Consider the following 13,404-nt stretch of genomic DNA (forward strand, 5'->3'; position numbering starts at 1 on the left):
GTGGTGGATGGTCTTGGAGGTGAGGAAGAAAGTATCAAGAACGGTTTCTAGATTTGGCGGGAAAGCACCCAGCTCGTGCTATGCTGGGAGCCATGAGCATGGAGAGGCTGGGCAGGCAGCTGGAGGCACTGGCCTAGAGACCGGAAGCCAGGCTGAGAGCAATACAGAGCATGTCTCAGCGCCGTCGCATGTGGTCAAGGGCGGGGGAAGGAAGAGGTCTGCTCTCCTAGTAATATTCCCCAACTGACGGAGCACACGCTAGAAAACAGTACTCCCAAAATGTCTTACTCCACAGGGGAACAGGAGAAAGTCCAAGGTGCTACCCAAGAACAAATGGGGGGCTTCCCCAAATATCTCCTTTTGTTGTTTTAAAAGTTTATAGGGATGTGTAATGGGCTAAGAATAGCCAAGACGTCCTTCAAGAACGTGGAGATTGAGGAGATTTGTCCCACCGGATGTCGAAACAGATTACAGGGTAAGAGTAATTAGGACCCAGGGCCCCACCACCAGACAGCGAAACTGATGGGACCATGCAGGTATGAAAACTTCGCATCTGAGCAGGCAGGACAGAGCAATGAAGACAGAAGGAAGGATGTCGGCTACCTTCATGGGAAAAAATACGAGACTGTACCTGGGAATGCCTTTTATTGTTCTTTTGCCTCATGGTTTGTGCCTTTTGTGTCTTGTACATACTGTGGGGTCATTATTTGCCTCTATTTTCTTCTAAAAAGTTCTGTGGCATTTAGGTCTTTATCCAGAACTGGTTTGGGGGTATAATAGGAGGTGGGCAGATACAATTTCCCATATTATCTATAATGATATTGACATCAAGATAAATATCTATAGAGAGAATGAACGGGGTTCAGCAAAGTGTGGCCCTGCACCAGTGTATATAAATAAAGTTTTATCGGCACGGGGCCACGTTCATTCACACCTTGTCTCTGGCTGCTTTCACACCAGAAGAGCAGAGGTGAGTAGTTACAACAGAAACAGTAGGGCTTGCAAAACCTAAAATATTTACTATCTGGCCTTTTACAGAAAACTGCCAACCCCTAATATTAAAAAAATCTTTAAGTTATATAGTGGAGCAAAAAACAGTAGCGGCATAATACCAAATAATTTATGTTCTTAAGCCACACACAAGCTGACATTTTTTATGAGTACGTGTAGTAGGATTAGAAATGACCTGGGAGGATAAGGACCAAACCAAACTCATACCCATGGTTACTTCTGAGCCGGGGCAGAAATGAGCCAAAGGGGGCTTTGGCTTTATTTGTAACTGATTTGAAATTTTGTTTAATTTGTTTACAGGAGACAAAATCATATGTCAACCTGAGTAATTGAACTTTTCTAAATTAATTGTTTTTAAAAGCAAGGCTGGAAGAAACAGAAAGGAACAGGAGTAGGTAGCATAAAAAAATGGGAACTCTGATCTTCATCTTAAGTTTACTAAGCACTTCCAGAATTTTAAGTGTTCTGATCCTACACCCACCTTTTATTTTATTGCATTTTTTTTTTCAGATCTTTCTACTGGCATTCTTCTTACATAGATTGAAGACCTGACATTTTCAAGTTTTAGGGAGAAATGAGGTACGAGCAAGAGGCAGGGAGGGCTGGAGGACAGTTACAAGGAAGGCACAGGCCAGGGAATGGCTATGTCCTGTCAACAGCCAACGATTTCAAGATTATTGTTCTTATTTCAGGGCCCCTGGGATGTGTGACAACAGCTACTCGAGGTTTAGTGCTGCCTTACAATTAGTCCAGGCTGATACCCTTCATATTCCTGTCTTCACAAAATTACTACGAACCTCAGGAGAGCTGTGGGACGTCTCCCATTTTCTGTACATCGAGTACATCTGCAAACTTGACTAGTTTGGTAACCCATGTACACCTTAGAAACGAAAACAAACGCCGTTCACGAGCAACGCAGGCCCTAGAATGGCACATGTAAAATCTGGGTCCCAACTAAGTTGTTTTACACCCTAATTAACAAAGGGAATATGGGTACACATGATAAAATACATATAGTCCATCTTTCGGAAAATAAAAGAAGCGGAAATTCAACTGGAGGAAAATGCATATTGGTTTGGGACAATTATTAGTTATTATTAATCATGAGAATTACCAAATACGGCAATGGACAGTTTTTTGAAGCAAAAACAAAATGTCAAATGTAGTTTCCAACTCCATATATTTATACAAAATTAGATCACGGATAACTGATCTGCCTGCAGGAGACCTAGAAACGATGTCCAATTCTGGAAAAGACTAGTCCTCTAAAACAGTAATAAAAGAAAGCATCCAACCTTTTTTTTTAAATGGTGGTAAATTCAAAAGGTTGAGTATCATGAAAGACCTGTGCTAGGTCTGTCTGCTTGAGCAATTATCAACAGGGGAAATGTGTGCAATTCTCTTATTGTGGGTATCACAGCGGCCACTTTTAGATAGCCTGAAGAAGGGCTACGTTCAGTTGAAATAACCTTGGGAAAAGCTGGCTGTATACAAACCATACTTACAGGGGGAAAAAAGCACATTCACCAAACTGGTCTTTTCCACAACCTGGTATTAAACGAAACTCAGCATTATTCTCACACGTCTCCACACAGGAGAGAAAATAAAACAAAAGAGAAGCATTAAGAATGATATACACATGCACACCTATATTTTGAACTATATATAATTTCATTTTAAGTTCCTCCTTGGAAAGAAAAGATCTGCTCCTAGGAAACTCACCTCCGTGTTCCAGAAATACTCGAACACATCTTTCCTTTCCTCTCGCTGCAGAGAAATGGAGTAGGGTCCATCCATTAGCATCCCGGCCATTTGGAGAATAGCCTTGTTCTAGCATCTTCCGTACTGTGTGGACATCCCCGGCAGCCACGGCAGCCTGAATCTGTAACTCTTCCTGGAGCTCAGGGTTCCTTCGACAATGGTGGTGTAACATCCTAGCTGAGTCCGCTTTTTACAAAGGATTCATTAGGTCACAGGGATCAGCCTTTAAGGGTAGGTAGAAGATATGAAATTTAGGATACGTGGCTCCCGACAGGGTGCCCATTCAAGACCACAGAATTTTCCATCAAATCACGGGAACCTGGGTGACGACCGTTCATACCATGACCATTAAGTAACACAGATCTGTTACGATCAGAACTTTTGGGAATTTCCCTAAGATGAGAAAAGACTTCAAAAAGAAAGCCAGGCATAGAGCCCTCCATGGCTGCAAGCAGGCAGTTTCTTCTGCAGCCTTTTGAAAAGTCATAGCAGACATCCTATGAACTGAACAGCGTGCTTTTGGGTAAAATGGGGAGTGATGTTAGGCAGCTAGAAAATAGCAGACAACAGAGGGGTCAGATGAGGACTCAACTTAGGAGTTCAGATTTACTTGACGCACATGGAGACGTAAGTTATAAACCAGTCAAGGATTCCATCACTGATCAGTGAGTAAATATGGAGTATCAAATGGACAACTCATAGACTACAAAGACTAAAGACCTTGAATTATGAGAAGCAGTTTAAAAAAAAGTACAGAACCTTTAGGCTGGGTTCCTCAAGTATTGCAACAATATTTTATTTAAGCCCACAGTGGGGTAGGTTGGGGGAATGGGAAATGGGCGGAGTTATGTAAAATAGATCGCATGTGTAGATTATACAGAGGGTGCCGAAAAAATGTATACACATTTTAAGAAAGGAAAACTGTATTAAAATTGTAATACTATATACCGGTAACAAAAGATAAATACAAGTCACGTTTGACTTCTGCAATGACAAGAGGTGCTCAAAGTGGTTCCCATCAGCATCCAGACACTTCTCATGACGGCGAACTACTGCTTGAGCAACGCTGACCAAAGTGTCCACTTGTATACATTTTTTTGGCACCCCTGATATTTACTTCCTTTTGTTTATTTCAGTTTCTCTTTTTATCTCCTCACTTTTGTGTTATTTGATGCAAGATTTACTACTCTTTTTCTGCCACATCACTTTTACTTTGTTTCTATTTCAGTTTGCTAGAAGTTTTACTCTATAAATATTCATAGTATCAAGATCATACAAAATATTTAAAAACTGCAAGAGTCTAAACAACCTGTTCTTTAACCACATGAAAAAAATTAGTTTAAAGGAAAAGTACTATATTGAATTCTCACTCTCTAATAGGTCACAAAAGTGTGTACTCAAACTCAAAATAAAATGAGATCTCGTTCATGCAAATACGAAAAGTCCAAATAGAACTGGTGAAGCCCCATCTTATATGCATGTATACAAAAACATTTTTAGTGCATTCTTAAGCTTACAAAGACATACAGAAACTAACGTTCTTCTAGGAAGCCATTCCATGTGGGCTAATTTTAAGGTCTAGATTAGACTCATCTTTTAATTAGCAGGCTTCCACTTCTAAAAATAAAAATAAAAAAAAATTATGTGATAAAGTCCTTTAAAGACATTTTGGTCTCATATGTAGGTTAGACATCTTGGGATAATCTTGTTACCAATAATAATTTATCTTGTAAAACTTCTCATTATAGATGGTACAGAGGTAAATTTAAGCCTAACAGGTCATTCCATCACAGCGTCAGAGTATAATCAAATAGCCTAAGTTTTGTGCAGAGAAAATGGTTATTATCTACTCATAAGTATCACTACTAAGTAATGTCACTTAAAAATATCAGGCTACTGCTACAAAGAGATATTTCCTCAGAGAAAACTGGGGAATGAGAAATTTCCTGACAATTTGTTTTCTAAATAAACACAAACAAACAAACTGCTACCCATCTCTTTACTTAATTACTTTTTTTAACTGAAACTAAAGTTAAATCTCTTGTCTTAGAAATTTTAAAACCAAGAATCCTTTTGGAATCAGATTCTTTTGGAATCCTTTTTGCTTATTATTAGCATTTCAAGATGTCGAAGACCATTAGAAGAATTAATGGAAATTACTAACTATATGCTCAAATCGATCATCTTCAACAAATTTTTTTTTTTAAAGGGGATGCTTATCTTGGCACTTATATCAGGTCTATTATGCAAGAAAAAGATTCACGCAATATCAAGCAAAACCTAGCTTTTCATTTAGCAGGCGCTGTGTTCAGTATATATTAGCTGAGTTGAAGGAGAATCATAAAAATGGGTTTTCCCCAGAGCAGCACAGATGACCAATGACCTCGGTCACTTACCTTATAGAAGAATGTCCCTTCTCCTGACAGGTGGATTGCCTAATAACCATTGTGCACATACAGCATTGTGGGGAGAGTGTATCCAGATTATGGCACGTATCAGCTTTCTTACCCTAAAAACAAATGCAATAACAACCGTGGGAAAACGCCTAGAAATAATAAAGATTCGTAAAGAATCATACCTGCCTGCATAGTCTACCTTTTTTTTTTTTTCATGTTCTCACAAAACCCTGCTATTGTGCCCATTTTTAGGGAGGAGGTAACTGAGGCCCAGAGAGGTTAAATGAAGTAACTGACATCACAGAGCTAGTGAGTGAAAGAACAGGGGTCCAGCTGGCTAAACCTGGCCCAGCTGGCTCCAGGATGGATGGTCTAAATTTTCCTTCCAGGACAAGGCTTGGTTTTGAGCAGAGAATGTATCACCTGGCTCCCTCTTCTCTTTGTAGATGTTTACCAGAGTCTGCTTGCTCCTACCTGCCAAGATGGCTCTGGAACCCGATGGTGGGTATGTAGCAAAGACCATCTCTTTGAGGAAATCCAGTTTCTTTGATAACTAACTCCAAAATGTCATGAAGTGACTGCACAGTCTGTCTTTGGATGAGCTTAAATTTCAGCACTTTCCAATAAACTTACATGGCAGAGGAAGAGCTCAGATCAAGGCTTAGAGGAAGTGATCTTGATACTTACACTTACCTCCAAGGTATAAAACAGGATTTATTTTCAGGATTTTTTTTTTTTTTTCTAAAAAAGTAGTTTTTTGGAAAAAAAAAGAAAAGAAAAGAACTCACATCTGGAATTTGGACGCAAGCACACATTGTCCTTTTTGCTCTACTTCAGAATATATTTTCAGACTTGCACCATTTGAATTACTTTTTAACTGACACTGTTGGTCACTTGCTTTTTCTAAACAGAACTAAAATGAGAAAATGTGTGCATACAATACAGTAGGTGGCCAGAGCAAAAACAGAATCTATAACAACTAAAAGGAGATTATGTCTTTAAACGCTGGTGTTTCGTATATCCAAAAGGTATCATGCTCATCATTTTGAAATTGTTATGCCTTTAATGCGTACACCACACGAGGTAAAAGATTAACCATAGTCTTGCCAGCTTCCTTATATGAATGCAGAAAAAGTTCCCGCACAAGTAAAAGTAAAGGGATCCTTCTCCAGGTCAATTAAATCCTACGTAGGTCTGTGAATTCCACTAAGGCTAAGAAGACACGCAACGTGTTTTCCACACATTATACCAGGATCACTCTGGGAATTACTCATTGGGAGAACTGCTCCTCCACCCCGGTGGGGTGGGTGTGCTAAAGCCCTTTGTCACCTAGACAAGGAAAGGTTGGGCCACCTGGCGAGCTGATGAGCTACAGAGAAAAGTGGCAGTCACAGGTACTGCTGGCTGCCCGCCAGAATTTTCAACCAATCGGAATCAGTCTAGTCCACTTTGACCCTTTCCTCTTTTCACACTCTATTTTTCCTAGTTAAACTTCTTCACGGAAGGTCAAAGACTTTGCCAACATGCACTTGGGAACAATATTTAAAACCCTGCCCATGACTTTTAAGCATGTGAATTAGACGTGAGACGAACAACGCCCATTAGGTGGGTGCAAAAGTAATTGCAGTTTAAAAGGTTAAAAATAATTGCAAAAACACAATTACTTCTGCACCAACCAATACAATGCAGGCTGTCAAAAATTCAGTACTATCCTCACACAAACAGCTGAGGCTAAGATTGAAGGCAGGAAACATCCGAGATGAGCCTGGAGCATCTTGCGGTGCCACAAAGGAAGGAAGTGCTCCAAGAAAAGTGGAACGACAGGGGTAAGTCAAAGGGACACAGGAGCCAAGAAAAAGCGCTCTCAATAGCCAAGACGGAACCATTTGCACAAGGTAAAGTACTACTGGATTCTAACCCAAAGTATAGGATAAATACCTGCCTGAATCAATGAATGATGGGGGTTGGGGGGTGGCGTAGAGAAGAAACAAATCTCCTGTGCAGAATTCCAAATAATTGGTGTAAATTCTCACCCCTCAAGAAGGTGGATCATAGCCCACCCCTATGGGGCTCCCATAGTGACTTCCCTCCATGGAGGACAGGAAGGAACGTATGGGAAAGAACAACTTTACGTCAGAGACCTGGAAAACACCGCCTCAGCCAGGTCACGGTGAATATTAATAGTGCCAAGTCATGTTGTTAGTATATGATGTGATAGAACCCCCGTCTTATCATGAGAAAAATAGTGGACAAATTGCAATCAAGGGACATTCTACACAATACCTGACCAGGACTCCTTAAAATGTCAAGGTCACCAAAAACAAGGAAGACTGTCACAGCCAAGAAGAGCTACGGAGATAAGATGGCTAAGGGCAATATGGCAGCCTGGAAGGGATCCTGGAACAGAAGAGGGATGTTAGGTAACAGCTGAGAAATTCTGAATACAGTATGGAGTTCAGTTACGACTAATGTTCATTACTGGTTCATTCACTGTGACAAATGTATCTATTAATGTATGATGTGAACAGGAAGAACTGGGGTATGGAGGATATGAGAATTCTGTACGATCTTTGCAATTTTTCTGTAAATTGAAATCTATACCAAAGTAAAATATTTAAAAAGTACAAACCAATGTCTTTCATGATGAGCCTCCAGCATTTCCACAAATGAACATGATTTTTTTCCAGGTGAGTTACACCTACATTTCACAAGGACCATCACTGGATGCCTTACTTCTGAGTGTGTTCTCAGCACACCCTGCCTCTCAGGAGAGGGGGAGGCGACCCTCCCTCCATGATTTCAAGCCTTTAAGAATCCTTGTTCTTCTCACTGCCTTGCATCCACCCATCACCACTTCCACGGAGGCAGGAGGGAGAGCAGCCACGAGGACATGCGAGGTGGGGTTGAGGAGAACAGGGAATGGTATTATTAACAAAATCAAGCAAAGGCTTTATGTTCAAAGATGAAGTGACTCAATTATTTCTCTCGATAAGAAAGATGACAAAGGACAGTAACTTGTGATAACCTCCTTGGGATAACCTCAGCTACGTCAGTCGGACCCACGCAGGTCCTACAGAGGACCTGGCATGTCTGGCGCTGGTACTACCTCTGGGTAGAACTTCAACAGAGACTCCTGCATACTTAAAAGGAATCAAATAATCCTAGAAATGTTAGGTCATTTTTCTCTTTCCTGACAGTGCCAAGTGCTATAAGTAAGAACCAGATTTAAACAAAAAAAGCACTCTTTACCTGCATCAATCTTCACAAGAAAAAACACGCAGACACATACACCTTACACACACAATCCCTGCCAGCTGCATCCTTTAAATGATAAAGGACAATGACTTATTACCAAATATCCTAACAGTCCAAATCATCAGACAAGTAATTAATCTTATCTTGGTGCTATTTTGTGAGAGTTTGCACTTAATAAAGTACAGCTATCCACATATGTATAAACAAAGGGAAAGAAAAGCATATTGAACTTAAGAAGTAAATACAATACTCAGTGGTAAAGGTATCTATTAAAAACCACAGCGGAAGTCCAGAAATGAGAATGGAAAAAAGTCTGTTTCTCCTGAAGGGGTGCAAGTCTGAAAATCTGATAGCTAACAAAAGTCACCTATAAAATAAAAGAATATGATGAAAGAGGCAAGTTTCTAAATAAATATCTGTACAATGTAAGTTGTTTGACATTAATAATGACTCAGAATGACTAAAACTCTCGGTGCAATCTTTAGAAATTCCATTCCGGGTTTCAGTCAGAAAAGAAAAAAAAACCATACCAACAAGATTTCAGAATTTTACATCAAAACGAGCCACTTTCCCAATGTATATCCTTTTTATATGAGACTTTATGGCCCAATGTTAATACTGTGTTTAAATTTTATGAATTCATCTTTTCTATTTTTTTGGGGGGTGATGGGGGGCAAAAGAGAATAACCTAGGCCTCTAAGCTTTTAAATTGTCAACCATATTAGAAACGACTAATACAAATTTAGGAATGAAATGTGACCATCTAATTTCCATATATAGATGCCAAGTAAACTTCATTAAGTGAAAACCAAAACTTCTTACTTCACGTAATTAAAAGAAGTCTAAATCCACAGAACGGAGTGAATAAAATAACTATAAAACAAAATATATTGAGACCTGTCTAAAATTACATAACTTTCCTCAAATTTGCCCACATGTCCCCAATTTGCCTTGGCAGACATTAGTCATTCATGGCTTTTTTGCATGTGATTTTCACTAAAAGTCCACACATTTTTTGATTAAGTGATACAAATTAGAACAGTGCTTTCAGATTTCACACAAGCTAGAAACAAGATAACAGCTTGCTACTCAAAAAAAAAAAAAAAGAAAAAAGTATTTCTTTGCAGAGTAAACAGAGATACAGGCTGGTAAGGAAATAAAATCAGCAGCTCCAAGGATATTGGATCTGAGGGAAAAAAACCTACCCATGACTCAAGTCCTAAAAGGGCAGAGAGATGCAGAAATACTACAAGGCCTAAGTGTGCAACATAGCTGAAATATATGTTGATGAGTTCTGCTTATATGACCAAGAGCCTGAAACCCAAAATAAAGAAGTGTTATTTTCGCATCTCTCAACATAGTCAGCATAATGTTTCTTTTCCAAAACAAGTAAGGGTGTTCATATCTCCTCCCAATTCCTGAGCCTCCCTCCACAGAACACAAGGATTTATTATCATGCACAATTTATCTATAACTCTCCTAAGTTCCAGCAGAAAAACCAATAATTTTCATGAAGTGGGGGTGAGGCAGTAAAGGAAATTTTACAATGCACTTATCCAGACCCAACTCAAAGTTTAAGTCTCAAGTATTATAAATGATGGGGTCTTGTAGCTATATCTTACTAACCCATGTGTGGCATTACCATCTTAGCAGCCTCATGTACCTGGAAAGTTTGCAAGAAAGGAGATGACCATTCTACTTAGGGAATGCCGTCAGCTGAGAATGAAATGAAAGGCTGAAAGGCGGGTTATTAGATATGCTGATATAAACTTTATCTGACTTTAGACATTTTAGGGATAGTATGTACTTCTGTGTTACCAAAGTTAAATGTAACAAAATACTGTTCATGTCCTAATAGTAAGCAATTGTGAACCACATCACTTAAGGTATAAATAAAATAAATATTGGCCATAGCACATTCAAAATGCTATCTTCAATTAAAATCAGTTATGTTCCCTATGTAATTATAAATCTATATTTGGTTACCAAATACATCAGGTGGTTTGACTTTTTTTTTTTTGGCTTTCAATACCATGTGGCTGGCAATAGAATTAACACAAAGTTAAGTGCCAGGTTGAAAAATATAAACCACCTAACTGGCCATGTTGGTAAATAAGTACCCAAATTAAATATTTCAAATGTTTGGCATAACCTAGACCAGCTATTCTTACTCATGCTAATATTGGAAACAGATACTGACAACTTATATATGTATTCCCTAATCTCAGGAAAACCTGAGAGGATCAATGAATTATCATTTAAGCAATGAGAATGAATTGGCTGGGGGAACGCAGTTCCCTCTCTTTATATGCTTGACTCACCACAGACCCACTCCCTTATCATCTCAGGTGATAATACCTCGCAGAAAGGAAAATATACTAGAAGGAAATCTAAAGCAGACAAAATATTTAATGAAGAAGGACTGAATAGAAAATACATACTTCGCTTTTACCTTCAAAACGCACTTCAAATATTTTAGCATTTTTTAAAAGCCCTAATAATTAGGCTGCATTTGGATGAGTCACATACTGAAATAATGAAATTTGCCTTTAACTTTATAGACTTCAGCCTCGCTTTTATTGAGATGAAGTGGACCCTATATACACTTATCAATGCCGGCCTATAATTCACTGTGGGACAGCCACTGGTAGATACTCATTTTAAACCCCTTTCAGTGGCATACGCTCTCCTTTGGTTATCTGGTTTCAGGTCTCAAGAATATACAAGCCCTCAGGGCCCCCTAAAAGTATCTTTAACTATGTCTTGACAATTAGAAGCATCATGGAAGTCGTTAATTTCTTTTTACGGAAGGCAGGAAGACCAGAGGAACAGAGTAAATCTAAGATTTCCTAACAACTTCTGCTATTTTAAGTACGTCTTTGTACCTAAAATTCCCTAAACAATCTGAGATATTAAAATAACTCTGAGATTAACAAGTCGCTTTATACTCATGTTACTGGATGTTAGAAGTCATTCACTTGGCTAATTTCTGAATTAACTCATATAATTTCCCTGATAATATCCCCTCTTTAGGAAATTACACGAATGTCCTAAACTTACCTTTAGTGTATTTTCAGAGGCAGCAACAACATACAGTAGCAGAAATGTGATCACACGAATTAGATGCTTACATTTCAATCTAACAAATTCTCTGTAAGGGGTTTGAAATGAGAAATCTTATTTACGAAGAGTGCAAAGAGAAAGCCTTAGGTTCTAAACACACTGAAACATTCCTTTGTTTTTAAATTCTTGAGTGTCAAATGATTAACAAGATATTATGTAAAGTTTTATAAGTTTTTCTAGAAAATCTGAGCTGCAACATACTATTTATCTTTTTGTAACAGTTTCAACGCCCATCCACATCTGTCATATTGAAACACACAAAAGCCTGAAGCGTTAATTACACATAAGCGCTTCAGGGGAGACTACTACTTTCATACGATCAGATTCACTTTCCACTACGAAAAAGTCATATTATTTTCCGAAACTCATAAATTTCATGTCATTACTGTACCTTCCTCTACCAAACCCTTTGTCAGTCAGGGAACTCAAAAGATTTTCTGATGGCGGTAGAGGAAAGGTGACAGAAAGGATTAAGGGGAAAACAGAAAACTGTGGTTTAATTAAAAAGCAGAGTCATTTAGAATTAACAAGCAATTAAGAAGGAATGAGGAATTCCTATGAGATTAAAGGGTGGGGGGGGCTACAAAAAGGTCTCAAAGTCTCAGAGCAGGGTAAATGGTGCAGTGTACCAAAAGATAATGCAAAACACGGAAACACTATACAAACAGAAAGGAAGAAAATACGTTTTGGGGGTTGAGAAGTTATTAAAATGTTAAGAATCAGAGAGAAGGCAGCGTTTTTGTTTTTGCTGAGAAACAGGGGGCCAGGAAAGGGTTGCATGCCCAGGTAACCGCCCTGAAAACAGAGCGCGGCTTAATGAGGTAGGGGCCAAGAATAAACAACGGGGGAGGGAAGGGCTGACTTGTTACCTTTATAGAGAATGATGGTCAGCAGCTCTCTTCTACTTCTCCGGCGGGTGGGCAGACCTCCTCCTGCTCTCTAGACTCCTCTAGCCAACTCAAACCTGGAAATCAGAAACCTGTGAGTGGTGCAGTGGCCGTGGGGCGGGGAGGAGGGGGCTTTGAGGAAGGGGGAGCAGAGGAAGAGAGTGGTACAGGCAGGCAGGAAGAAGCAGTGATTCTCCTCCCTCCCAGCCAGCCTCCTTCCCCTCGGGGAACATAACTGACTTTACCTGTCTCCTCAGCTGCTGCTTCTCTTCTCCCTTTCAGCCTCCTCCACACGCACCAACTTCTCCATTGAAGAAGCACCCCAAAGCAGGGCCGGACACGGGTGTTGCTGACCCTCCTCGGTGCCTCACGGCCCCAGCCCCGCGAGCATCCAGACAGCTGAGCAGACGCGGGGAGGCAGTCCTGGCCGCGGGGCAGCCTCGGGGCAGGGGTGCAGGGAGGAAGTCCCGGCTCGGGTGGGGGGGGCAGTCCGGGTCTGAGGGCTCGGAGCAGGGGGCTGCCGCGCTCTGGGCCGGAGGCTCCCAGCTACCGGGTAACACGGGAGGTCTCGGAGCAGCGAGGTCCAGGGTCGTAAAGGGTCCGAAGTGTCAGCCGCGGGGGATCCAGGTAGGGGGCTTTCGGGATGCACTTTGCACTGGGCCACCCCCGCCCCCTCCCTCCAGCACTTTGGGGTCACTGGGATGGACCAAGCCTTCAGCAGCCAATCAGCGGCCGCACTAGAGCCTGAGCCTAGAGCCGTAAACCAGGTCCGGGGTGGGTGGAGGTGGGGGGTGGGGCGACTTGGTTGGTTGGTTGCTTCCTTCTCTCCTCCTTCCCCCTAGCAGCCCCCACCCCTTGCCTGCCGTAAAGCCGCCTGCGCATTCGCGACAGTGAGAGGAGGCGTGCCGATCGAGGCTGGGACTCATCTCCGATTGGCCTCCCTCACTTCCCCGTTGGCTTCCCCCCCGTGT

The 13,404-nt window shown here is 40.8% G+C and overlaps 1 protein-coding gene across 3 annotated transcripts in view; it reads right to left on the bottom strand.

Moving 5' to 3' along the window:
• ASB7 (ankyrin repeat and SOCS box containing 7) overlaps positions 1-13,169 on the bottom strand; it is a 38,499-nt gene extending 25,330 nt beyond the window's left edge. Inside the window, exons 1-6 of one of the 3 annotated variants that reach the window (XM_019726634.3) lie at positions 12,679-13,169; positions 12,416-12,510; positions 11,484-11,574; positions 7,798-8,021; positions 5,169-5,281; positions 2,734-2,995 (exon numbers count right to left, since the gene is read on the bottom strand). In XM_019726634.3, the coding sequence (XP_019582193.1) occupies positions 2,734-2,944 (211 nt within the window). In that variant the 5' untranslated portion in view covers positions 2,945-2,995; positions 5,169-5,281; positions 7,798-8,021; ... (1 more) ...; positions 12,416-12,510; positions 12,679-13,169. The remainder of the gene's footprint in view (positions 1-2,733; positions 2,996-5,168; positions 5,282-7,797; positions 8,022-11,483; positions 11,575-12,415; positions 12,511-12,678) is intronic. The other 2 variants (XM_019726633.3, XM_019726632.3) reach the window with 2 other exon arrangements.
• Positions 13,170-13,404: the final 235 nt, after the last annotated feature.

The sequence above is a fragment of the Rhinolophus sinicus genome, chromosome 13, assembly GCF_057876585.1.
Source record: "Rhinolophus sinicus isolate RSI-liver-muscle chromosome 13, RSI-T2T, whole genome shotgun sequence".
Lineage (NCBI taxonomy): Eukaryota > Metazoa > Chordata > Mammalia > Chiroptera > Rhinolophidae > Rhinolophus > Rhinolophus sinicus.